Here is a 24508-nt window from a genome sequence, read left to right as displayed (position 1 = left end):
ACTCCAGTCCTGCTCTCATCTCCTGGGTCCTGTCGCTCACCTGACAACCTCTGCATGCCAGCGCCCCTGGCCCAGTCCTCCAAGATCATCGAGTATCTACTTCCCTTCGTTTCTGTGTCGTCTTAGACGTGTTCATGAGCCCAGGAAGCAGGAGGGATTGGGGAAGTGGGCTGTTTCCTCTGCCCTGTTCAGCGTCCACAATTCCTCCCCCATGAAGCCACTGCCTTAGTCAGGGCTAGGAAATCTGTTTTTGTTTTTCTTTCAAATACATTTTGATTGAGCTCAGAGAGGAAGGGAGAGGGAGAGAGAGAGAGAGAAAGGTCAATGATGAGAGAGAATCATGGATCGGCTGCCTTCTGCAAGCCCCCTCCTGAGAACGGAGCCTGCAACCCGGGCCTGTGGCCTGATTGGGAACTGAACCGTGATCTCCCGGTTCCTAGGTGGACGTTCAACCACGGAGCCACGCCGGCCGGGCAAGTCGCGTCTATTTTAACGAGCGACCTGCTCCAGGAAGTGGTCAATTCCTGGGTCACCTATTACTATAGCTGCGTGCTGCCCTCCTCCTCCTCCGAGTGTCCCAAGAGAGTGTCAGTCTCTGCGGTGGACAATCTGCCTCTGAGACACCTCAGGGCAAGGACAGGACCTGGGAAGCAAGAGAGAGCCTGGCAGGAGAGCCACAGGCCCGGGCAGAGGAAGCAGAAAAGGGAGCCCCCGGGGAGGACCTGGCCCTGGGGCCTTCCCAGTGCCTGTGGGACCCCGGTGTCACGCTGGCCGCCTCACTGGCCGGCGGCCACTCCGTTATCCCCACTCCGTTATCCCCACTCTGTTATCAACTGGCTCTTGGCAGACCCCTTTACCCTGTCTGAGCTCTGCCTTCCACCTCTGAAAGTGGGGGGTAAATTCCCCACCCATTAAACACTGACTTACGTGGGGATAGAGAGATGAGAATGAACCCCTAAAGAGGTTAGGAAGGGCAGAGGGGGCTCTAGCCTCAAAAGAACCGTGGAGCCGAAACCGGTTTGGCTCAGTGGATAGAGCGTCGGCCTGCGGACTGAAGGGTCCCGGGTTCGATTCCGGTCAAGGGCACGTACCTTGGCTGCGGGCACATCCCCAGTGGGGGGTGTGCAGGAGGCAGCTGATCGATGTTTCTCGCTTTCTATCCCTCTCCCTTCCTCTCTGTAAAAATATCAATAAAATATCTTAAAAAAAAAAAAAAAAAAAAGAACCGTGGAAGCCCTAGCTGGCTTGGCTCAGTGGATGGAGCCTACGGACTGAGGGGTCCCGAATTCGATTCCGGTCAAGGGCACATGCCCGGGTTGTGCGGGCTCCGTCCCCAGTAGGTGGTGTGCAGGAGGCAGCCGATCAATGATTCTCTCTCATCACTGATGTTTATCTCTCTTCCTCTCTGAAATCAATAAAAACACATTAAAAAAAAAAAAGAGAGCCGTGGGAAAGGACTGCGGGCAGAGATGGAATGACCTCCAGCAGAAACGGTGCTACTGTGGCTTCTAGCAGCGGCTGTTGCAGGACCTATGCTGTCCTTCACCTTTGACCCAGTTATACTCAGCTCTGGGCCTGGGTGACGCTGCCTGCCGGCTGTTTTAAGAAACACTGTCTGGCTTCTGCTTCAGGCGGTCTGTGACGGAGAAATCACTGTGGAGGGCCCCAATCTCTCCCCCACTCTCACCTGGGGCTGGCGGGGAGGGGTGGGCGGGGGAGGAGTGATATCCGAACAGGTGGCATTTCAAGGTGCATCGCAGAAAGGAAGTGCCCTCCGGGGAGTCCCTCCCCACCTGCTCCGCTCCCTTCACAAACGCGCCTCCAGGGCTTCCCCATTTGACGGACTGGCTACGGAAGACCCAGAGAACAGGAATCTACCGCCACGAACATCATGGAACCAAGCATTCCACTTTAAAATAGAAGCTGTTCCGAAGGGCAAATGACCAGAAGCACCGGCTGTCAGAGTGACCCTGAGCCGTGGGAAAGGCTGGCATTTCACTGGAATGCAAACGCACTCCGGGGCTTCCCAGCAAAAAGCCCAGGCTCAGGACTCTCTCAAAACCTGGGTGGGCCCGGCTCCGGCTCAGTGGTTCAGCTTCGACCTATGAACCAGGAGGTCACAGTTCCATTGTTGGTCAGGGCACATGCCCGGGTTGTGGGCTTGAACCCCAGTGTGGGGTGTGCAGGAGGCAGCCAATCAATGATTCTTTTTCATCACTGATGTTTCTCTCTCTCTCTCTCCCTTCTTCTCTGAAATAAAAATATTTTTAAAAATAAAGCTAAAAAAAACCTTAAAAAAATAAAATAAAAAACCACCAACAACAAAAGCCTGGGCGGGCTGAGAGCTTGGGGGACACACGTGGCCATCTCCAAACCGAAGCGATGGCAGACATCCTGAGCATGGGCGGGACAGGCTTCACACCGCATTCACCTTCCCAGGCAGATGGCCCACAATTTTCATCTCTAAAAAATGTTGTTTTTTTTTTACTTGACGCTACATCATTCCTATCTGGTCACCCAGAAATGTCTTGCCAGGAAGAAAGCCTCCTTCCTTAAACCCCCAAACCCTGCCAGGTAGGCCACGCCCACAGCCAGGTGGGTGTGATCCCTGCCCACTCACCCGTTTACACAGAATGGTGGCTCGGAAGCCAAAGTCCAAGGGTCTCTGGGAAATTGCAGCGAGAAGGGAAGTGCCAGCGCCACCCGACTGACTGCCAGATGGGACGGTGCCAGAGACGCCCAGCTCCCACAGCCTCGGCCTCCAGGGGCAGGGACAGACTCGCCGTGACTCTACTCCAACCCCCTCACCTCTGGGCCAGCACCTGGGCGTCCTCCTCAGGCCATGGCGACTTCAGATCACACAGCAACCCAGAGCCACATGAAAAGTCAGGATGGGCTCTGGCCAGTGTGGCTCAGTGGACAGAGCGTCGGCCTGCAGACCGAAGGGTCTCTGGTTCGATTCCAGTCAAGGGCACATGCCATGGTTGTGGGCTCCTCCCCAGCCCAGGCCCTGGTCAGGGCTTGTGCTGGGGGCAACCAATCGATGTGTTTCAATCAATGGGAAAATATCCTCGGGTGAGGATTAAAAAAAAATAAATAAAACTCAGGACTGCTTTTGGCCTTTGAGAACAATTGACTCTCCGTCCGTTAGCTCAGACACCCAGGTGGCCGAGTGGGGAGAGGCTAAGGAATGACGGAGAAGCTGCAGGCTGGACCTGTGGGGCCTACACACCAGGCTTGCACTGAGGGTTATGAGAACAGTTACCAATCCAGGGCCACCCCCCCATACACACACCCCACTTTACCTCTAGCAGCTGGGGCTGGAGCCGTCAGGGAAGGCTGGGCCTGGCCAAAACGTGCCCCTCTTCCTCCGGCGGGAGCCTAAAGCAACCAGGGAGGGATACTGGGTCCCTGACAGCCTCTACCAGGCACAGGCTGCCTGCTGAAATGGCCCAGGATCAAGAGAGAGAAGTCTCACGCCACGCAAAAATGAAAAACAACATTTTATTGTTTCCTGTTAAAATAGGGGGCTCTCGTGGGAAAAGAGTGTGCGAGGAGAGCCTTCCTACACACTGTGGGCGTTCTCACTCATCCCAGCAGGCTGGGACTGTCACCCCCAAACGCCTCACCGTGGAGGAGGGAAAGCTCTCTACCTGAGAGTGTACACTACTCGATCCAACTCTGATTACTAGCATGCCTAAATACCAAAAGGCCCACTGCCGCAGGCTACCTGGCCCTACACACGTGCTCATTCCACTCGGCTGACAGACATGGGTCTCAAGTCCACCCCCCCACCCCCGTGCGGGTCAGGTGGGATGACGCCCTGACATCTGGGGGGTGTTCCTGGCTAGGGATCAAAGAAGACCCGGCTCTTGGCTGGCTGGCTGTAAACATGCACAGTGCCTCCAGGGAGAGGCTGAGGGTTCCTCTTTTGAGACTAGTGTTTGGGGTACAGTAGGGCCAGCAGTCAACCAATCCATGGACAGCACTCTGGCCACAGGGGGTATCCGGTCTAGCAGCTCCTGACCCTGTCTCAAAATCCTCCTGAGATCCCCTAAACTGACAAGAGCGACTTCGAGATTTAAACGGCACACCAGGTGGAGGATGTCATTAAGGCACACGGTCGGTCGGTCGGTCGGTCGGTCTCAGCAAGTCCCTGCACAGAGCTCTGACCTCTCCCCCCTCCCCCTTCAGGACGGCCTAGTCCTGCCCACCGCTCCTCTTCGGGAAGTTTCCAGCATCCAGGAGCCCCGAGCAGCCTTCAGCCTCACAAGTTGGGGGTGATCCAATTAAGGAACTTCATGGCAACTTCAAAGCCGAGGAAACAGGCCTGGGGAGGGTTTGGAAGAAGAGAAGAGCGAGCGGGGGTTGTGACCACTCAGACCCCAGCAGCACACTGGGCCGGCCCCGTCAGGCCCAGACCGTCCCTCACCGCACTCCCACCCGGTCAGGGGCTCAAGGTGTGCCTTCTCTTTCCCAAGAGGGGAAGAAAGCGCATGGCCACAGCTGCCCCTGCGCTGGCCGGGCCAGGTAAGCAAAGCCCCTCACCTCAGAGAATCTCAAAGGCAATTCTTCCTAGCAGCTTCCGGAAAAGAAGCGAATTAGAAGGCTCTGGCTGAGGGTGGGGTTTTGGGGAAACCGAGCCCCCAATCCAATCCCAGGAGCAGGCAAAAGTCGCCCCCGGGGCCCTGTTCCGAACCCCACAGGGGGAGCACAGCCTGCGCCACTCACCGCGTTGGCGGGGAAGGCCCGGATCATCACGGCGTTGAACCCCTTGTACAAAGACGTGACTCCTTCGTTCTGGACCAGCTCCCTCAGCACGTCTCGGAAACCATTGGGATATTTTCCAGGGGGTGCTGTGGGCAGAACCCAACTGTTAAGTCTTCAGGAGCTTCCTGACCTGACATGGTGACCCACGTGGGACAGTCTTGCACTCAGGCCTTCCTGCAGGGTCACAGCACCAGGGAGCGGGCACCCTGCAGGTCCTCTGAGACCGGTCCACAGACCACACAGTTCAGCTTGGGACCGACAGACACAAACGTCTGGAGCCACTGGTGCCGAGGCGGGGAGGAGAGGAGTGAACCATGAAACGGGCCTCCTGCTCAGGTCCAGGGAAGGAGAGTTGATTCGACCTCTTATCTCACTTACTTTGGGTTCAGGCCGACAAGGAAACGAGCCTGGGGTTCTAGAACGCAAGTGACTGTCAGGGAGCATGCTGGTCAGACGGGTGCTGGGTGTGCTGTGGAGAGGGAGTGACCCTCAGGCCTAAGGCTCTGCACCCCAGGGGCAGCCAGTTCCAGGACCCACCCCGCCCCACCCACCCCTCGGCCCTCCACTCACCAGTCTGGAAGCGGGACTTCAGCACGTCCGGGGGGATGGCCACAACCCAGTTGAAGATCCCTGCGACGCCCCCAGCCACCAGGATCCGAGGCACGCTGAGCTCACTGACGCTGCAGACCAAGCAGAGTCAGACCCGGGCGGGAGGGGCCTGCTGCCCACCCCGCCTGCGCAGACCGCGAGCGAGGAGCCGGCCGGAGCGAGAAGGGCCAAGCCCGGGGCTCCCGGGACCTGCACTTGTTTCAGATGCTTGATCCGTGGGGTGAGACACAGAGCAAGGGAGGTGTCCGCCGGGCCTCAGCAGCAGCCACGAGAGGAAAGGGGGCGTGAAGCCAGAGGCAAGCCCCACTTCTGCCTCCAGACCCACTCACAGCGGGGCAGCCTGCCCACCCCGGAACAAGGTGGCTTCGAGCTGCTCCGTTCTCCTCACCTCTTTCCCTCTGGAGTTAAGATATTTTTCAGCCACTCGTATGTCATGAAATACATCCCACTGGCTGGAACATCTGTCGTGGCAAGAGAGAGGCGAGTTAAACGATATAAATCACCCCGATTTCCTGAACTTAGTGGAGCGGAGCGTGGCACATCCTTCAGGGTTTCCTGGAAGTCCCTCAGAAGCACGCCCTGTTGGCAGTAATCGCGATGCAGGGACCAGATGCTGCTCTGGGGCAAGTGCTGGTGAGTGAGTGTAAACACACGACATCACCTCATGTTCACAGTCCCTCTGCGTGGTCCCCACTGACATGCCCACGCCAAGCAGTTATAACCGCACCTAGCTTCTGGCCTTCCTCCAAGCTACCAGCTCAGGACAAGGGTGGGGCCATCTCTGCCTCTCCTACTGCCTCTCAAAACCAGGGAGAGCCTGAGCCGGTGTGGCTCAGTGGGTAGAGAATCGGCCTGCGCACTGAAGGGTCCCAGGTTCAAGGGCACATGCCTGGGTTGTAGGCTCGATCCCCAGTAGGGGGCGTGCAGGAGGCAGCCAATCAATGACTCTCTCATCATTGATCTTTCTATCTCTCTCCTTCTTCCTTCCTCTCTGAAATCAATAAAAACGTATGAAAGCCCTAGATGGTGTGGCTCAGTGGATAGAGCGTCAGCCTGCGAACTGAAGGGTCTTAGGTTTGATTCCAGACAAGGGCACATGTCCTGGTTACAGGCTCAATCCCCAGTAGGAGGCGTGCAGGAGGCAGCCAATCAATGATTCTCTCCCATCACTGATGTTTCTGTTTCTCTCTCTCCCTTCCTCTCTGAAATCAATAAAAAAATACATATTTTAAAAATGTATTAAAACAGCCCTAACCGGTTTGGCTCAGTGGATAGAGCGTCAGCCTGCAGACTCAAGGGTCCCAGGTTCGATTCCGGTCAAGGGCATGTACCTTGGTTGCGGGCACATCCCCAGTAGGGGGTGTGCAGGAGGTAGCTGATCGATGTTTTTCTCTCGTCAATGTTTCTAACTCTTTCTCCCTCTCCCTTCCTCTCCGTAAAAAATCAATAAAATATATTTTAAAAAATGTATTAAAACAAAAACAAAAACAGGGAGAACGCCCAATAGTTCTGAAGTCACTCGTTCTTCCCACTCATCCCTCCAGCCACAATTTCTACCTACTTGCCACTCCCCTCCAGCTGTCACTGTCATGACTTCTACCCTCGAGGGGCAGCAAGCAGAGGATGGAAGGTCCCCATCTTTGTATGTGTCCATGTTGGCCGGAGGTGAGACTGCCTAGAACCACTCACAGTCCCAGCCTTGTCAGCGCTGTGTCACTACGGTGCCAAGGCTGATATGGCGGTCCTCCTCAGGCGGGCCCAAGGTGACCGCACGGGCGGGCCTCAAGGCTTACCTCGCATGAGGGTCAGCACAGTCCCCTTGTAGATGCCTCGGATCCCAGACTCCTGGTACACCTTCTTCGCACAGTCCAGGGCGCCCGTGTACTTGGTTTCCCCGGAAGAAGCCTGGATCTGAGGGGGAGCGGGGAGCAGCAGGTCAGCAGGAGCCCCCCAGGGAGCAGACGCAGCAGGTTACGGAGGCGGCAGAGGGAGTAAGGACGTGGCCAGTGGCACGGGACCAACAGAAGGTGACGGTCAAAACAACAGTCATGTGGCACGTACACTATTGGTGCGAGTCACTACGGAATAAGGCCAGGTGAAAATATCACAGGATGTACACGCACTGACTAGAAAAAAATCAACGGGGGAGTTGGAAAAAAGTGAAGAACTCTCCCAAGTACAAAAGCATTCCCCATCCAGTGAGCTGGAAGATCTAGACAGGAGGAGACAGATACATCAGTCATTCACTTAGTCTGTTTCAACCAGTATCCACTGGCCACAACTCCATGCCCAGACCGAATCGATCGTGAAGCTTGGTTAAGAAAAGGTGAACGGGCCCTGGCTGGTTTGGCTCAGTGGGTAGAGCGCTGGCCTGCGGACCAAAGGGTCCCGGGTTCGATTCCGGTCAAGGGCGCATGCCTGGGGTTGCGGGCTCGATCCCCAGTGGGGGGTGTGCAGGAGGCAGCCAATCAATGATTCTCATCCTTGATGTTTCTATCTCTCTCTCTCCCTTCCTCTCTGAAATCAATAAAAATAGATTAAAAAAAAAAAAAAAGGTGAACGGGAAGCTGCATTCAGAGCTCTCTAAGTGTCCAGACAGAGGTCCCGTGCAGAGCCAGGGGAGGGCCAGGAGAGGTCCCCATCCCAGGCCCAGGACCCAGGGCCTCAGAGCCAGGAGCCTGAGGGCAGGCAGGGTGCAATCCCAGAACCGACCTGAGAGGAAGACGGCCCGAGCTGTCTACAGGGACCCACCGCAGAACGAAAGCCGCACAGGAGGAGCGGGAAGGGATGGGAAAATTTCCCAGGCAAATGGGAAAGAAAAAAAGCTGGAGCAGCAATACTCACATCCCACAAAATAGACTTTAAAAGCGTCATGCCAAGCGAAATAAGCCAGTCAGAGAAAGATAAATATCGTATGATCTCACTCATTTGTGGAATATAATGAACAACATAAGCTGGTGAACAAAAATAGCGCTGGGGGAGGAAATATTCTAGAATGTAACAGAAGTAATCCTGTTATTTGCAGATTTTTAATATTTCCTTCAACTTTTGTGATATCATACTATGTTGGTGCAGTTTTGGTAATATTGTTATACTTAAAATCCTTTTATTCTTGAAATATTAATGTTTATTGCATGTAATATTATTATATGTAGGATCATCTTTCTTGAATAATCGGTGTTTATTGCATGTAACATTAAAATTTAAGTCATTTTTCTTGAGATATTAATGTTTGTTGCATGTAACATTATTATAGTTAAGTTCGTTTTTCTTGAAATATTAAGGTTTATTGCATGTACATTATTATATTTAAAATCATTTTTCTTGAAATAAAAAAAACTGGGGGAAATAAGAAAGATGTCTATTATTCTAAAAATAACAAAGAAATTATAGACTGGGAGAAAATATTCGTAAGCCACATGTCTAACAAAGCACTATTATCTAGAATAAAGGACTGTCAAAACTCAATAATATAAAAATAATCCAATTAGAAAATGGGCAAAATATATGAACAGACATTTCACCAAATAGGATATACAGGGAGCAAAGAGCACATAATAAGAGTTCAACATCTTCAGCTACTAGGGAAATGCAAATTAAAAAGAGCTGTCACTACACGCCCGTCAGAACGGCTGAAATTAAAACAGTGAGAACACCAGATGCTGGTGAGGATGCAGAGAAACGGGATCACTCACACACTGCCGGTGGGAAAAATGGTACAACCCCAAAACAGTTCGGTAGTTTCTTTAAAAAACTAAACATGCAACTACCATATGATTCAGTAAGTGTACTGCTGGGCGTTTATCCCAGAGAAACGAAGATTTATTTTCTCAGGAAAGTCTCTGTATATAAATGTTTATAACATCTTTATTCATAATAGCCAAAAACTGGAAACAGCCCAGATGTCCTTCAATGGATAAAAAGTTAAACATGTTGTGGTTCATCCATGCCAAACATATTGTGGCTCATCCACACCATGAACTCCTTAACAGGAATGAATTATTCAGACATCAACAATATGAATGAATCCCCAGAAATTTATGCTGAGTTTAAAAAGCCAACATGAGCTCAGCCAGTTTGGCTCAGTGGTTCAGCATCGACCTATGAACCAGGAGGTCGATTTCCAGTCGGGACACATGCCTGGGTTGCAGACTCAATACCCAGTAGGGGAAGCAGGAGGCAGCCAATCAATGATGTTTCTCTCTCATCATTGATGTTTCTGTCTCTCTCTCCTTCTCCCTTCTTCTCTAAAGTCAATAAAATATATTAAAAAAGAAAAGTTCACATACTGTAAGATTCCATTTATATAACATGCTTGAAATTTCAAAATTATAGAAATAGAGTATAGATTAATGGCTGCTGGAGTGGTTAAGGACTGGAGAGGGGAGAGGAGTGGATATGGTTATGAGAGTGTAACACGAAGGACCGTGGCAGGCTGGAAATGTTCTGTGTTGTGACTGTAGTAATGTCAATACCCTGGTTGTGATATTGTACCATAGTTTTAAGATGTTACCATTGTAAGAAAATGGGGTAAAGGGCACGAGGCATCTCTATGTATTATTTCTTTCCTGTTTTTTCTTTGTGTTATTTCTCACAACTGCACGTGAGTCTATTATATTATCTCAAAATAAAAAGCCTAATTTAAAAAATACACAAAATGGGATGACAGATGTAAACCAGAAAAAAAGAACTTGCCACATAATTGATTAATAATCTTAATCCCAAAGGGAAAAAAAAATAACCTTCATCTGTCCAAAGGTTTTATAAATCAATTTAGGAAAAAAAAAAAAAAAAGAGCGAAGAACACAAATCGGTACTTCCAACTAATATTCATCAAAACAATCAGGAGCATGTGCGGAGAGCTTCGCTGTGGCATATAATCTGTCACACCCCCAGGTGAGAGACTATTGGGTAAATGACAGCCATATATATAATGAAATCAGTTGCAGAAAATTATGCTTTAGAAAAATAATCACAGAAAAATAATATGGTATATCACGGGGGGAAAGTTGGTTATAAAAATTGTAGTAGGTGATCCCAATTTTATTTCAAACTTAATATACAAGTTTACCAAAAAGACTAGAATTCACACAGAAGTGCAACCGTGGTTACCTCAGTGGGGTAGTAGTATCATGGGTGATAAATACGTGTGTGTTTTTTGTGTGCTTCTCTGCATTATCAAAGTTTTCCAGCAAGAACTGTGTATTAAATTACTTCAGCTATTCCAAGGAAAAGTGGTAACATTTGCTTTTAAAAAGAGGTTCTGGCTGAAACCAGCTTGGCTCAGTGAATAGAGCGTCGGCCTGCGGACTGAAGGGTCCCGGGTTCGATTCCGGTCAAGGGCATGTACCTTGGTTGCGGGCACATCCCCAGTGGGGAGTGTGCAGGAGGCAGCTGATCGATGTTTCTCTCTCATCGATGTTTCTGGCTCTCTATCCCTCTCCTTTCCTCTCTGTGAAATATCAATAAAATATATTTTAAAAATAATAAAAAATAGATTAAAAAAAAAAAGAGGTTCTGTGTGGCCCTGGCCTGGTGGTTCAGTTGGTTAGAGCGTTTTCCCGTAAATTCCTGGTCAGGGCACATACCTACGTTGTGGGTGTGGGAGGCAACTGATCGATGTTCCTCTCTCCTATTGATGTTTATTTATTCACTAGAGGCCCGATGCACGAAATTCGTGCAAGAGTAGGCCTTCCTTCTTCTGGCTGCTGGCCCTGGCTTCCCTCTAGCACCCGGGACCTGGGCTTCCCACGCAGTCCCAGCTTCGTCCAGAAGGTCGTCCGGAAAGACGTCCGGTCTAATTAGCATATTATGCTTTTATTATTATAGATTTATTTATTTATAAATATATTTTTATTGATTTCAGAGAGGAAGGGAGAGGGAGAGAGAAATAGAAACATCAATGATGAGAGAGAATCATTGATTGGTTGCCTCCTGCACGCCCCACAGTTGGGATCAAGCCTGCAACACCGGCATGCGCCCCTGAGCAGAACTGAACCTGGGACCTTTCAGTCTGCAGGCCAACGCTCTATCCACTGAGTCAAACCAGCTAGGGCACTCACATTGGTGTTTTAAAAAAAACACACACACACAAAAAACCGGAGTCCTGGCCGGCCGGTGTGGTTCAGTGTCGACCTATGAACCAGGAGGCTGCAGTTCAATTCCCAGTCAGGGCGCATGCCCAGGTTGCGGTCTTTCATCACTGATGTTTCTCCCTCTCCCCCTCCCTCTCTCTCTCTTCCTCCTCCCCCGTCTTCCCCATCCTCTCCCGCTCGCTCTTGCTCTCTCCCTTCCTCTCTGGAATCATTAAAAAGGTGTTTTAAAGTGAAAACAATAAAGACAGGAGTCCTGTGGGTAAGGCAGGCAGCCAGTTCCCTCACCTGGAGAACGCGCCGGCCTCTGAGGGCACTGAGGCTCCGGGCATCGGGCGGAGGCACAGATGCTGGGCGGGAGCCGCCTCCCCTTCACCTCTGAGCAGACAGGACTTGCCCGTCAGAAACCCTGAAGTAGATGCTAAAAGGGTCGACATGCCTGGATTGACATGTCACCGTGGTTGCTCTGTTACACTGTCCTGGTTCTCCTACGACAGCTTCCGCGTTCCTGAAAACCTTGGACTGTTTGCACACCTGACCTGAGCCTTTATAAAAGGTGAAAGGAGCCTGGCTGGTGTGGCTCAGTGGATAGAGCGTCGGCCTGCGGACTGAAGGGTCCTGGGTTCGATTCCAGTCAAGGGTGCATGCCCAGGTTGCGGGCTGGATCCCCAGTGTGGGGCGTGCAGGAGGCAGCCGATCCATGGTTCTCTCTCATCATGGATGTTTCTATCTCTCTCTCCCTCTCCCTTCCTCTCTGAATTAAAAAAAACACCACATAGTGTATCTGAACAGAAAAGCTGGCCACCTCCCCCACCCAGATCACACCCTCACCTGTAACAGGCACTTGATCCTTTCTCCAGGGGTCATGATCCCGGTGGTGAATACGCCCGACAGCATCCCAGCTGCAAACAGTTGGGGGTAGCTGTATTGAAAACAAAAAAGAGGCAAGTGCCTGTGACTACCTGCCCGGGACAGAGGCACTCCCAGCGGAGGATGACTGTGTAAGGAAAAGTAAGTCCTTGGCCTGGGCAGAAAGCCCAGCACAGGTAAGTCGTATTTTACACAAAAGCCGAGTTCCAGGTGTATTCTGCTGTCAAACCTGCCAGGGCAGGGGCCTCGGTGTCAAGAGCCGTGCGACGCCCACCTGTACGCGCAGCGGCCTCACCTGCGGGGAGAGGCCTGCCACGCACAGTGACTATGGACAACTCCCCAGCTCCCTGGACCCTGCTTTCCCATCCATAAAATTCAGGGTTGCTGGGGGGGGCGGGGCGGGGGGGAGCCACTAATCAAATCAGGACCTGGATCTCAGTCGGTCCCAGATCCCCTCCAATCTCACCTCCTCTGGAGCACCAAGGGCCTGAGAACATTTTAAGCCACGATTCAAGCAGGACACAAGGCCAGGGAGAGCAGCTGTGGCCACCTCCACAGGCGGAGGGGCGGCCTGGCCAGCCCTAAGGAATGTGCTGTAAGAGACTGAGAAAGGGCAGACAGGATGGTCCCTAGGCAGGCGTGATGGGTCCCGAGGCCTCTGTGCAGGGAACGGTCCCCGAGTGGCCAGCGATATGGCTCCGCACGCTGGCCCCACAGAGTGAGCCCCACGGAGGGTCTGGAGGAGCCCCAGCAGCCGTGGCCCACAGCTGCCACGCCACTTCTGGCATCTTTTCCTTCTGGGATTAGCACCAGGCTGGTCTGGAGGCAGTGGTTCTTAAAGCTACAGTGAACCTCTCAGCAGAGTCCCCACCACGGGGCAAAGGCTGCTGAAGAACTTCACCTCAGGCTGCACCTAACCCCAAGCCTCGGACAGCTGAGCCTCAGGCCAGTTCCACCCAAAGGGCAGCCCAAGCCCCCAGGAACAGTTCTGTCCACGCACTCGCCCCCGGCGGGGCACGCAAGTCCAGCACCAGGTGCCCGCTGAGCAGCCGAGATTCGCCCGCCCGCGCGTGGCCTCCTTCACGGTCCCGTTCGCGCTGCTGTCCCCAAGGGGAGACCTCTCAGCAAAGAAACGTCCCCTTAGGAGACCAGCACGCTCCATTCTCCCAGGACACCCGGACCCTAGGCCGGGCTCCCCTCCACCTCCTGGAACTGGGGACTTTCCTGTGAATGGGTGTGTGTGTGTGTGTGTGTGTGTGCACAGGTACCAAGAAGACACTCTGCTTGCCTCCCTGCTTCTGCCACACCTCGCGGGGGGGGGTGGGCATCTGTGAGTGCTGGCTCTTCCTGGGCATCTACCCCAAGGCCCTGGTGCTGTTCCTTCCTTTCCCCTCGACCTTCAAACGCCACACACTGCGGGGGGCGGGGGGCGGGCGTGGCAGGGCTGTGGGGGTGGGTCCTGAGTGTGCCAACCTTTGCGTCTGCAGGAGAGTGTTCCTCTGAGTGCTGACAGGATCTACGGGGAACACAACCCACAGGCCAAAGCACTGGCAGTGACCCCACTGGGGTCGGTGCGTGGCCGTGGCCCTGGTACAGCCGTGAGAAGCCTGTTTTCAGGAGCTACTTCTGGCATGAGCTGTAACGCCGACTCATCTGGCCCTTCTTACCCAAATCCAACTTCTTAAAGTTTAGGGAAGAGAAAAACACCAACTCGTTTCACGTTATCACAGAAACTAACATTAGATGCCATTATAACCGTGTCATAAAAATGGAGTAAAAGAAAAATGGGAACCGCCTTTCCCAACCAGGTGATGGAAGCTCGGGCACCGGCCCCACGTGGGCGCGCAGACCTCGCAGCGCCCGCCGGAGGGGCTGTATCAGTGATGTCTCCGGTAAGAGCAACACTGCTTTACAGGAGGAATTAGACAGTCGGGCGAGGAAGGAGGGGTGGCTTTTCCCTTCTGGTTCCCAGGGCAGAGGACATGTAAGCGGCTCCCCCCTGTGGCCCTTCCAGGGCAGCGCTGGGGCCCCGGGAGACAGCCACCATCTGTCAGCCACGGTCTCTCCTTTAACCCGGGCACCACCGGCAGCAGCGCAGCATCAGGTGCTCCAGGCCTGTGAGCACTCACCTGAGCACGTCTTCTGGGTGTTTCTGTTGCAGTTTCTTCCCCAAACCAAACCCAAAGAAGCACACCGCGAACATGGGGGTGACCCCGATGATGGGGGCAGCCATGCCTCGGTACAGCCCCGTGACGCCCTGCAAGGAAGCAGAGCTGTTAGAGACACCCCGCCCTTTACACCGGAGGCTTCCTTCCTCACCTCTCCGCTACGCAAGGAGGGGCTTTAAAAGGAAGAACCCCCGCCTTTACCAGACATAGCTGTCCTCTTAGCCTGGCCGGTGCGCCTCGGTTGGTTGGGCGTCACTCCAAGCACCAGAAGGCTGCCTGGGGAGTCCCAGGCAGGGCACATGCCCGAGATGCAGGCTCGATCCCCAACAGGGAGCACGCAGAAGGCTTAATTTTAAAAACAAATACCAAAGTCCCTCCCACATCAATGCTTCTCTCTCTCTCTCCCTCTCCTTTGCTCTCTCTCAAAATCAATAACAAATTTTTTAAAAAATATATTTTATTGATTTTTTACAGAGAGGAAGGGAGAGGGATAGAGAGTTAGAAACATCGATGAGAGAGAAACATCGATCAGCTGCCTCCTGCACACCCCCCACTGGGGATGTGCCTGCAACCAAGGTACATGCCCTTGACCGGAATCGAACCTGGGACCTTTCAGTCCGCAGGCCGACGCTCTATCCACTGAGCCAAACCAGTCAGGGCAATAACAAATATTTTTTTAAAAGAGAATTGTACTTAATATACTGTTGGAGAAAATAGAAACCAGTATCCATTCTGGAAGAAAATCTGGCAGTATGTGGCATACCCTTTTACCAGGAAATTCTGCCCAGAAATGTATTCTAAGGAAATACTCAGAGATGTACAATAATAACAATACCGTCAGGCACGTATAAGGCACCAAAATCTTGGAATGAATCGAAAAGCTCCCAAATAGGAGATCAATGAGACAAACGGTAGAAATTCCATGAACAGACTACCACACAGTCACGACATCACATTGTCACACGAAGGGCCTGTTAAGTGAAACCAAAGCAGGCTACACAACAGGATGGACAACGTGAGTGACTTCCTTGGGGTACGATCACGGGTGATGAAGACATTTTTTGTCTTTTCCAAGTATTAAGACGTGGGATTTTCATGGTTAGAAACAATAGAAGGACCGTACATCGTTTTTACGAGTATAGTTCGGTACGAAAGCAATGATGGAGCAGCTGTAAGTAGACAGTAAGACGAAGAGACAGCTATCCCAGCCAAACAAGGGGAGTGAACCCAGGGAGAGAAGGTCGGGGACCTGGGAGAGCAAGTTCAGCCGGAGAGAGCGAAGGGACTTCCAGGGTGGCACTGGGTGGGAAAAAGCCAGTCCACAGGGCCGCACAAGGAGGGAGGGCTCCAGAGGCTTCGTTTCCAAGAAAAACAAAGCCAACGACACACACTGCCACAGCAGATTCTCACTGCCTGGCGTGTGGGAGCCGGACAGGCGTGCCGGGGTGTTCAGGGTCCGGGGCGGCAGAGATGGCCACTGAAAGAATCACCAGCAACTGAAACCTGGCTTAATGACCAGCCAGCCTCAAGAAGAAAAAAAAGCTCGCAATAAATGAACGCACGTTACTCAATTAACAGAGGCAAGAAGCACAGACGTATCTATAGCTGCAATCCTAAAGACAGTGAAACAGGGCATTGGATTAAACCACAGAGCAGAATAGATTTATAGGGGCAGGGCAGAAGGAGGGGAGTCGTAATGTAGAGGTGAAATCGTCTACCACAGGTAGGGAGATCAGACGCATAACGTGTGGCGATAGCCGCAGATGTGTTACGGAGTGCCACAGAACCGCACACACAACGGCAAGGGCGTCACGTAGTTGCCCCTGGAGAATGGGGGTTTGAGGGTGAGGGCAAGATCTCTTTGTTGCTTTGTCATATGCCTTTCAGTAACAAACTAAGGGCTTGTATCACTTTAATACAAAATAATTTTTAGAACAAATACGGAGAATGTAAAAGTTGCCGAAACCGGTTTGGCTCAGTGGATAGAGCGTCGGCCTGCGGACTGAAGGGTCCCGGGTTCGATTCCGGTCAAGGGCATGTACCTTGGTTGCGGGCACATCCCCAGTGGGGAGTGTGCAGGAGGCAGCTGATCGATGTTTCTCTCTCATCGATGTTTCTGACTCTGTCCCTCTCCCTTCCTCTCTGTAAAAATCAATAAAATATATTTAAAAAAAAACACAGAATGTAAAAGTTGCTCCTTATGGAGAGCGGCAGGCGTAACAGAGGGGCTGCCACGGGGGTCCACAACCCACCTCCTCTCCAGAGCCACGGGGCCACAGCTGCACCTGTGGGCACACTGGGATCCTGCAAAGGTCAAAGGCCACCACAGGCTGGAAGCTGACTTCGAGGCAGGAAGCAGGAAAGGGTGAATGGGAGGAGAAGCCACGGAGCAGCAGGGGACAAAGTCCTTCCAAGTCCCCCCACGGCCGGCTCTCCACCTGGCTGGGCAGGGGGCTCAGGTCCTGAGGGGCCAAGCCCAGGCCCCCTGACAGGCCCAGCCTTCCTCCCCCCATGCTGGCCCACACAGATCCACGCTGCACAGCAAAGACCTCTGTCCACCCGGCAGCTCCGGAAAGCAGGAAGCCACGTCTGGTACAACGAAAACCAGGGACACACGCCCATATGGAGTCAGGGGGTCTAGTCAACTCTGCAGGGAATGGGGCTTACACAAGCCATTCTCACCAGACCCCCCCAACGCCCCCCTAAACAGTTGTTCAGTAACGCTGTTGCCCAATGGGCATGTAAACAGGGCAGAGGGCTCCCGAGCAGACCTATGGAGCACCATCCCCCTCCCATGCTGGGTCCTGCCGGAGTCCTGGGAACAACTTCTCCCCAAGGCTGAGGCCCCACTCACCAGTAGAATCCCCTCTTTATGTCGGTGACACCTGCTTCTCAGTTTCCACATGTCTCGTAGGGCACTTACTCATGTGAGTTATTTATATTTTAGGAAGCAAAGGAAAAGTTTTCAACAAGTTCTTTTTAAACGTGTGCTAATGAAGTGAGTATAAATGTCACTACTAATTAAAACGTTTTTAATACTCTCAACAATAAGGATTTTAAAAAGTGAAATTTTTAAAAATATATTTTTATTGATATCAAGAGAGGAAGGGAAAGGAAGAGAGATGGAAACATCAATGATGAGAGAGAATCATTGATCGGCTGCCTCTTGCACACCCTCCCCCCCCCCACTGGAAATTGAGCCAACAACCCGGGCATGTGTCCATGGCCAGAATCGAACCCAGGACCCTTCAGTCCACAGGCTGATGCTCTATCCACTGAGCCAAACCGGCTAGGGCAAAAGTAAAATATTTAAAAAATAATAAAATAAATAAATAAAGCTTTAAAAAAAATTCCAAGTTTTCACTCCACGTAGTATCTGGGAAATTACCATGTAATCCGATAACCCCAAACCAATTCAGTGTACTTGTCTGGATGTTTGAAGACTGCTGGCCTCTCTCACTGTTCCTCAGGTTGGCTAACTTCTCCTCCGGACTTTACCTAAACTTCTGCCACCGATCCCCATCAAACTGATTGACCCAGATGTGGAGAGTGGCTACAGCGTTTGGAGAGTGGCTACAGCGTTTGGACAGGTTCAAGCCTGGGACTAAGGAGAGGGCACGATCCTCTCGTGGCAAAGCCACGTGCAAGTCCCAGCACAGTTACAGCCAAAGGCTGTGGTTGTATGCTTGCCCTTATGGTCTGAACTTGTGGTCCCAGGAGGCTGAGTTACGGGGGCTTGATAGAGTTCAGGAGCATGTAACTGAGTAAGATTCGAAACCTGCGAGAACGTTGTAAACATCTTGACCACGCCCTTACTGTGCCTCGTGGAATCTGGCTATAAAGACTCGGCTTGCAGGCCGTGGCGCTGTCTCTCTAATCCGAGGGCAGCGTCCCACCTAGCCCCAGCTTTATTCTCTTGTCTGTTTTCTTTAATCCTTCACTGCCCCCCCCCCGCCCCGCCCTCAGGTTTGCCCCTGGCAGTGCTGGCGCGGCACAATTTTCTCCCACTCCAATTACTCCTCATTAAATTCCTGTGCTCTAGATTCTGCCTTCCAATTATGCTTCAGTCATCCATATAAAACTGGAACCGGAACCAGCAAAGCCTCCAGAGCGGTGCCAAGAGGAGGGCATAGGAGGGCATGGTGAGAGGGGCACCGCTGTGGGCTAGACCTTCAGCAGAACTGCACAGAGTAAACCTACCCCGGGGAGTCACAAACCCACCCTGTGAATGTGTTCCTCCGAGTAGGGCTGCCCAGCACCAACATACAATACCTCTCTCATAAGAGTCTTCCGGAAACAGTCGAAGGTCCCAGAATACATGGGAGGCTGTCCAGGCAAACTCGGGGGCTGCGTCTGCAGTCGGACCTGAAATCAGAAGTTCAAATACAGTCATTCCCCAGATTCAGAACTGCCTCATTCAACCTGTTGGATTCATACTTGCCTTTCCTCCAGTTTATCCAAACCCTGTACTGACAAGTCATTAGTAGCATGCTTTTGGAGAGAGGGACAGTTCCTCTGAGTTCTCTACCCACTTACTTTCACCATTTATTTCTTACCTAATATATCCCACAATGACCCAATGGGATAGGTATTCCCAGCTTTTAAATGAGGAGACTGGCCCTGACCGGTTTGGCTCAGTGGATAGAGCGTTGGCCTGCGGACTGAAGGGTCCCAGGTTCGATTCCGGTCAAGGGCATGGACCTTGGTTGTGGGCACATCCCCAATGGGAGGTGTGCAGGAGGCAGCTGATCGATGTTTCTCTCTCATCGATGTTTCTAACTCTCTATCCCTCTCCCTTCCTCTCTGTAAAATATCAATAAAATATATTTAAAAAATAAAAATAAAAAATAAATGAGGAGACTGGATTTAGTGAGTTCAAGTGACATGGCAGGAACTAGCTGATGCAAAGCTAAGGTCTAGCCATCACGTGTCCAACATGGAGTGGCATGTTAGTAGTTGGATAAGGTGCTCAACAAGGGCATTTTGGAGACAGGTGGATTTAACCTCATTTTTCTGGGTCCTCATCCCCCTTTTTTAAAAATATATTTTATTGATTTCAGAGAGGAAGGGAGAGGGGGAGAGATAGAAACATCAATGATGTGAGAGAATCACTGATTGGCTGCCTCCTGCACACCCCCCACCAGGGATCGAGCCTGCAACCCAGGCATGTGCCCTTAACCGGAATGGAACCCGGGACCCTTCAGTCCGCAGGCCGACGCTCTACCCATTGAGCCAAGCCAGCCAGGGCGGTCCTCATCCTTCTAGACCTTTGGGTGTACCCAACGCTTCCACTGTCTCTCTCTCTTTAACCCTCCCTTCTTCGTACTTCCTCCTTAGTCTCCTGGTCTACTCCAGGCATTCTCCAAAGCTTAGCACCCTCCTTATCTGGCCCACAATTCCTTTCAGAAAACTCAGATTCCAAAAAAAAAGCAAGCAAGCTCAGATCCCAGGGCTTCAGCTTCTGCTCAGTGATGATGTCACTGTGGTTTCCAGACGTTCTCTCCACACCTTCAGGGCTACGTTTCCATTCGCCTGGAGAAGCTCTCCCTCCTCAAATCACCTCCAGCATCCCGCTCTCCTGATGAATGTCCCATTTGTGCCGGAGCCGCCCAACTACCCTCTTTCTCGGGATTTCAAACCCTAGCATCACCTCAGGCTACTTCCTGTTGCTCTTCTTCTTCTTTTTTTTTTTTTATAACAAATTTTTATTGGTCTCAACGAGGGGGAGAGAGAGAGAGAGAGAGAGAGAGAGAGAGAGAGAGAGAGAGAGAGAGAGAGAGAAAGAGAGGGAGAGAAACATCAATGATGAGAAAGAATCATTGATCGGCTGCCTCCTGCACAGCGCCTACTGGGGATTGAGCCCACAACCCAGGCATGTGCCCTTGACGGGAATTGAACCCAGAACCCTTCAGTCCACAGGCCGATGCTCTATCCACTGAGCCAAACCGGCCAGGGCTTCCTGTTGCTCTTCTTACATGAGTACTAAGTCTGTTGGGGTAGTCCTTCGAGATGCTTCCAGAATCCTACTGTGTTTCCCCCTCTGTCTGAGGCTTCTCCCAGGCCAGGTCCTCACCCATCCTTACCTTAGTGGTTTCCAATTACGTCCACTAATTCTTGGATACTCTTCCCCTTCACAAGGTAAATCCTAATCCCCCTTGACTGTGGGCCAGATTCAGTGATTCACTTCTATCAGATAGCATGCAGTGGTACTGATACTGTGGGACCTAAGTGCACATCGATGGATGAATGGATAAATAAGATGCAAAAAAATATGTAATAGTAGCACTGGCCGGTTTGGCTCAGTGGATAGAGCGTCGGCCTGCAGACTGAAAGGTCCCAGGTTTGACTCCAGTCAAGGGCACATGCCCGGATTGTGGGCTCGATTCCTAGTGGGGGGCATGCAGGAGGCAGCGGATCAATGATTCTCTCTCATCAATGATGTTTCTAGCCCTAACCGGTTTGGCTCAGTGGATAGAGCATCGGCCTGCGGACTCAAGGGTCCCAGGTTCGATTCTGATCAAGGGCATGTACCTTGGTTGCGGGCACATCCCCAGTAGGGGGTGTGCAGGAGGCGGCTGATTGATGTTTCTCTCATTGATGTTTCTAACTCTCTCTCCCTCTCCCTTCCTTTCTGTAAAAAATCAATAAAATATATTAAAAAAATGATGTTTCTATCTCTCTCTCCCTTCCTTTCTGTAAAAAATCAATAAAATATATTAAAAAAATGATGTTTCTCTCTCTCTCTCCCTCTCCCTTCCTCTCTGAAATAAAAAGTATGTTATAGGTATAATATATATATAATAGAAGACTACTCAGTCATAAAAAAAAGAATAAAATTTTGCCATTTGAAAAAACATGAAAGGACCTTGAGTATCATGTTAAGTAAAACAAGTCAGAAACAGAAAAAGTACCATATTATTTCACTTATATGTGGAATCTAAAAAACCAAAAAAACCCCACAAAAACAAAATAAAAAAATAAACAAAACAAACTCACAGATACAGAGAACAGATCGGTGGTTACCAGAGGGAAAGGGGAGTTGGTGCGGTGGTTTAAAGGGAGTTACCTGCATGGTGATGGGTGGTAATTAGGCTTTTGGGGTGATCACTTTGTAGTGTGTACAGATGTTGGATTATGATGCTGTATATCTGAAACTTTTTTTTTTTTAAGTAGGAAGAGGGGCCAATTTTTTCACCGATGAGAGAAACACCAATTGGTTGCCTCCTGAACGCGCTCCCCTGGGGATCAACCCTGAAACCTGGGTGTTGTGCCCTGACCAGGAATCGAACCCACAACCCTCTGGTGCACGGGCCTGGGTGCTCCAACCCACAGAGCCCCCCTGGTCAGGGGTGAGTAAACATTCGATTTCATGTTCCAAACGCCCTCGGCTAGGCAGGTTGCTGTAATCCGGGTCTTGCCACACAATGACTCCAGCTCTCCTGGGTGAAAGGCAGCAAAGAGCTGGCTGTCCAAACCTGCCACCGGGACACGCCCCAGAGCCATCTCCCTGTTAGACGCCGGATCTGAATTCTAACAAGCCCCCCACACCGGCTTCCTGCTCTGTGACACTCACAGCTGCTCCCCACAAGGGCACCCTGGCCACCAGCTGTCAATTTCCTCCAAGTGTGTATCCAGAAATAAGGTCAGAAACTAGGAATGAAACTCGGAATGCTAAGTCCCAGGGCATGACCTCTGGCCTCCACGAAGGCCTGGCTGAGTGTGCGAGAGGGACAGACAGAGAGAAATAGCCAGGATGCAGGCGTGACGGGAGGAAGACCAGGGAAGAGTCCTCCCTCCCCAAGCCGGTGTGACCAGGGCTTCCTCTCCTGGGCGCTGCGAAGGCAGGCTGGCCCTGGGCAGTTGTCCTCGGCTTCCTGGGTGGGGGCTCAGTCACTGAGGACATAATCGCTTCCCCAGGGTGCCAACATGGGGTGACAGCCACGGCCCCTGGGGAAGGGAAAGGTGGAAGGAGGTGGTAATGGGGCGGCTCTGCCCCAGAGCCATGTGTCCAAAGGCATTTCTAGGCCCTGGCTGGTGTGGCTCAGTGGATGGAGCATCGGCCTGCGGACTGAAAGGTCCCAGGTTCGATTCCTGGTCAAGGGCACACGCCCGGGTTGCTGGCTCCATCCCCAGTGGGGAGCGTGCAAGAGGCAGCCGATCAATGATTCTCTCTCATCATTGATGCTTCTATCTTTCTCTCCCTCTTCTTTCCTCTCTGAAGTCAATAAAAATATATTTAATAAAAAAAAAGGCATCTCTAGAATGACCGCGCCTCTTTTTTTATTTTTATTTTTCTAAGTATATTTTTATTGGTTTCAGAGAGGGAGGAAGAGGGAGTGAGAAACATCAGTGATGAGAGAGCATCATGGACCGGCTGCCTCCTGCACGCCCCCTACTGGGGATGAGCCCACAGCCCGGGCCTGTGCCCTGACCCGAATCCACGCCGACCTCCCGGGTCACAGGTCGACGCTCACCCGCAGCCGCGCGGGCGGTGCCTCCGCGTGAGCGCTCCCCGAGCGGCGTTGCCAGCGTGCCGGGCCGAGGCAGCGTTTGCTGGAATCGGACTCGGGGCGGCGCCTCGCCTTTCGCAGCCCAGGGAAGAGGCACAAGGTCAGAGAGGCTGCGGGACCGGGCGCTTTAGGTCCCAGCCCGGGGGGCCGTCGGAGACCGCACACTGCGCCACCCGGTTGCTCACGGGGAACGGCTTCCCCAAACCCTTCGAGGGGCGACTGGGAGGTTCCCTAGACTTCTCCCGGGCGCTCCCACGGCCCCCGTCCCGTCCCGGGCAGCGCTCGCGGGGACCCTGCTCTCCGCGCCCCGCACCGGCCTCCCCGCTCTCGCCCGCGCCCCCGCCTCCTCGCACCTTGACCGTGTCCAGCGGGTGCCCCACAAACACCAGGCACATGCCTCCGAAGCCGCCGGCCAGCAGGTTCTTCAGCGGACTGATGGGCTTCGCCTGGTCGGTCATGGTCCGTCTGTCTGTCAGGACGTTCCCTGCCGCCTCGCTGCACCGCCCCAGCCACAGCTCCGGCCCCGCCGACCTTTCACCCACTTTCGGGTGGGCGGGGCCAGAGCCTGGGGCCGACCGGGAGGCGGGCCTAGACCGCCAGGCCTGGCTTCCGGCGGGGGGCCGCTTCCGGAAGAGGCCCCGCCCACGTGGGCGTGGCTTGCGGGCGCTGGGGTGGCCCTGGGCGGTGTGCGGGCGCGCGCGCGGGCGGGCGGACCGGCTTCTGGAAGTCTTTCGGGACTTTTCCGGGCTCCCAGGCTTCCACTGCGCGGAAATCGGTTCCGCCGTGCGATGTGCCAGGCGCCCTTCCCAGTGCGGGAGGCACCCCTGGGAGTCCCTGTGCTTGTGGAGCTTAGAGACCGTAACAAAGATAAATAAATGAGAAATGCATAGTCTATCAAATGGTGGTAACTGCTGTGCAATGGAGAAACGTAAACCTGGAGAGAAGATTAGAGGTGGGGGGAGGCAGAGTAATTTACTACTTTGATGAGGTGCGTAAGGGAGGGTTTCACTGAGAAGGTGACTGGGTGCAAGACCTGGGAAGGTGAATGCGTCCTGTGCGGAGAAAGGGGGTGGAGGTTGAGGGACCTTCCATACACAGGAAGGTACAATGCAAAAGCCCAGCCCTAACCGGTGTGGCTCAGTGGATAGAGCGTCCGCCTGCGGAATGAGGGGTCCCGGGTTCGATTCCGGTCAAGGGCATGTACCTTGGTTGCGGGCACATCCCCAGTAGGAGGTGTGCAGGAGGCAGCTGATAGATGTTTCTCTCTCATCTATATTTCTAACTCTCTATCCCTCTCCCTTCCTCTCTGTAAAAAAATCAATAATAATAATAAAAAAAGCCCCGAGATGGTCCGTCCTGTCCTGTCGGGAGCCACAGGGAGGCCTCGGAGGCTGGAGCAGTGAGGGAGAGCAAGAGGCGGCACCTGACCAAGATGTGGAGGTGAGGGTGGCACTCAAAGCTGCCTTGGTCACTGTGAGGTCATCAGCTT

The 24508-nt window shown here is 52.4% G+C and overlaps 1 protein-coding gene across 1 annotated transcript; it reads right to left on the bottom strand.

The window, feature by feature from the left end:
- Window positions 1-3490: 3490 nt before the first annotated feature.
- SLC25A20 (solute carrier family 25 member 20) lies at window positions 3491-23627 on the bottom strand. The gene is made up of 9 exons (XM_080673557.1): window positions 23373-23627; window positions 18782-18874; window positions 14471-14598; window positions 12303-12393; window positions 7173-7290; window positions 5768-5840; window positions 5341-5450; window positions 4732-4856; window positions 3491-4330 (listed from the first exon to the last, which is right to left on the bottom strand). Exons 1-9 carry the CDS (start codon window positions 23475-23477, stop codon window positions 4268-4270), a joined length of 906 nt encoding a protein of 301 aa, XP_080529683.1. The 5' UTR covers window positions 23478-23627; the 3' UTR covers window positions 3491-4267.
- Between the last annotated feature and the right edge of the window lie 881 nt (window positions 23628-24508).

This window comes from Plecotus auritus (assembly GCF_963455305.1).
Source record: "Plecotus auritus genome assembly, chromosome: 6".
Classification (NCBI taxonomy): domain Eukaryota; kingdom Metazoa; phylum Chordata; class Mammalia; order Chiroptera; family Vespertilionidae; genus Plecotus; species Plecotus auritus.
This window is presented reverse-complemented; position numbering and strand designations above follow the sequence as displayed.

Bases quoted from the DNA above. Each gene is read 5' to 3' on its own strand.
- SLC25A20 (XM_080673557.1), bottom strand. From the start codon at position 23,477: ATGACCGACCAGGCGAAGCCCATCAGTCCGCTGAAGAACCTGCTGGCC. The intron at 18,875-23,372 runs GTGCGAGGAGGC...TTCTGATTTCAG, and splicing joins ACCCGCTGGACACGGTCAAG to GTCCGACTGCAGACGCAGCC. The intron at 5,451-5,767 runs GTGAGGAGAACG...CTTGGTCTGCAG, and splicing joins TTAACTCCAGAGGGAAAGAG to CGTCAGTGAGCTCAGCGTGC.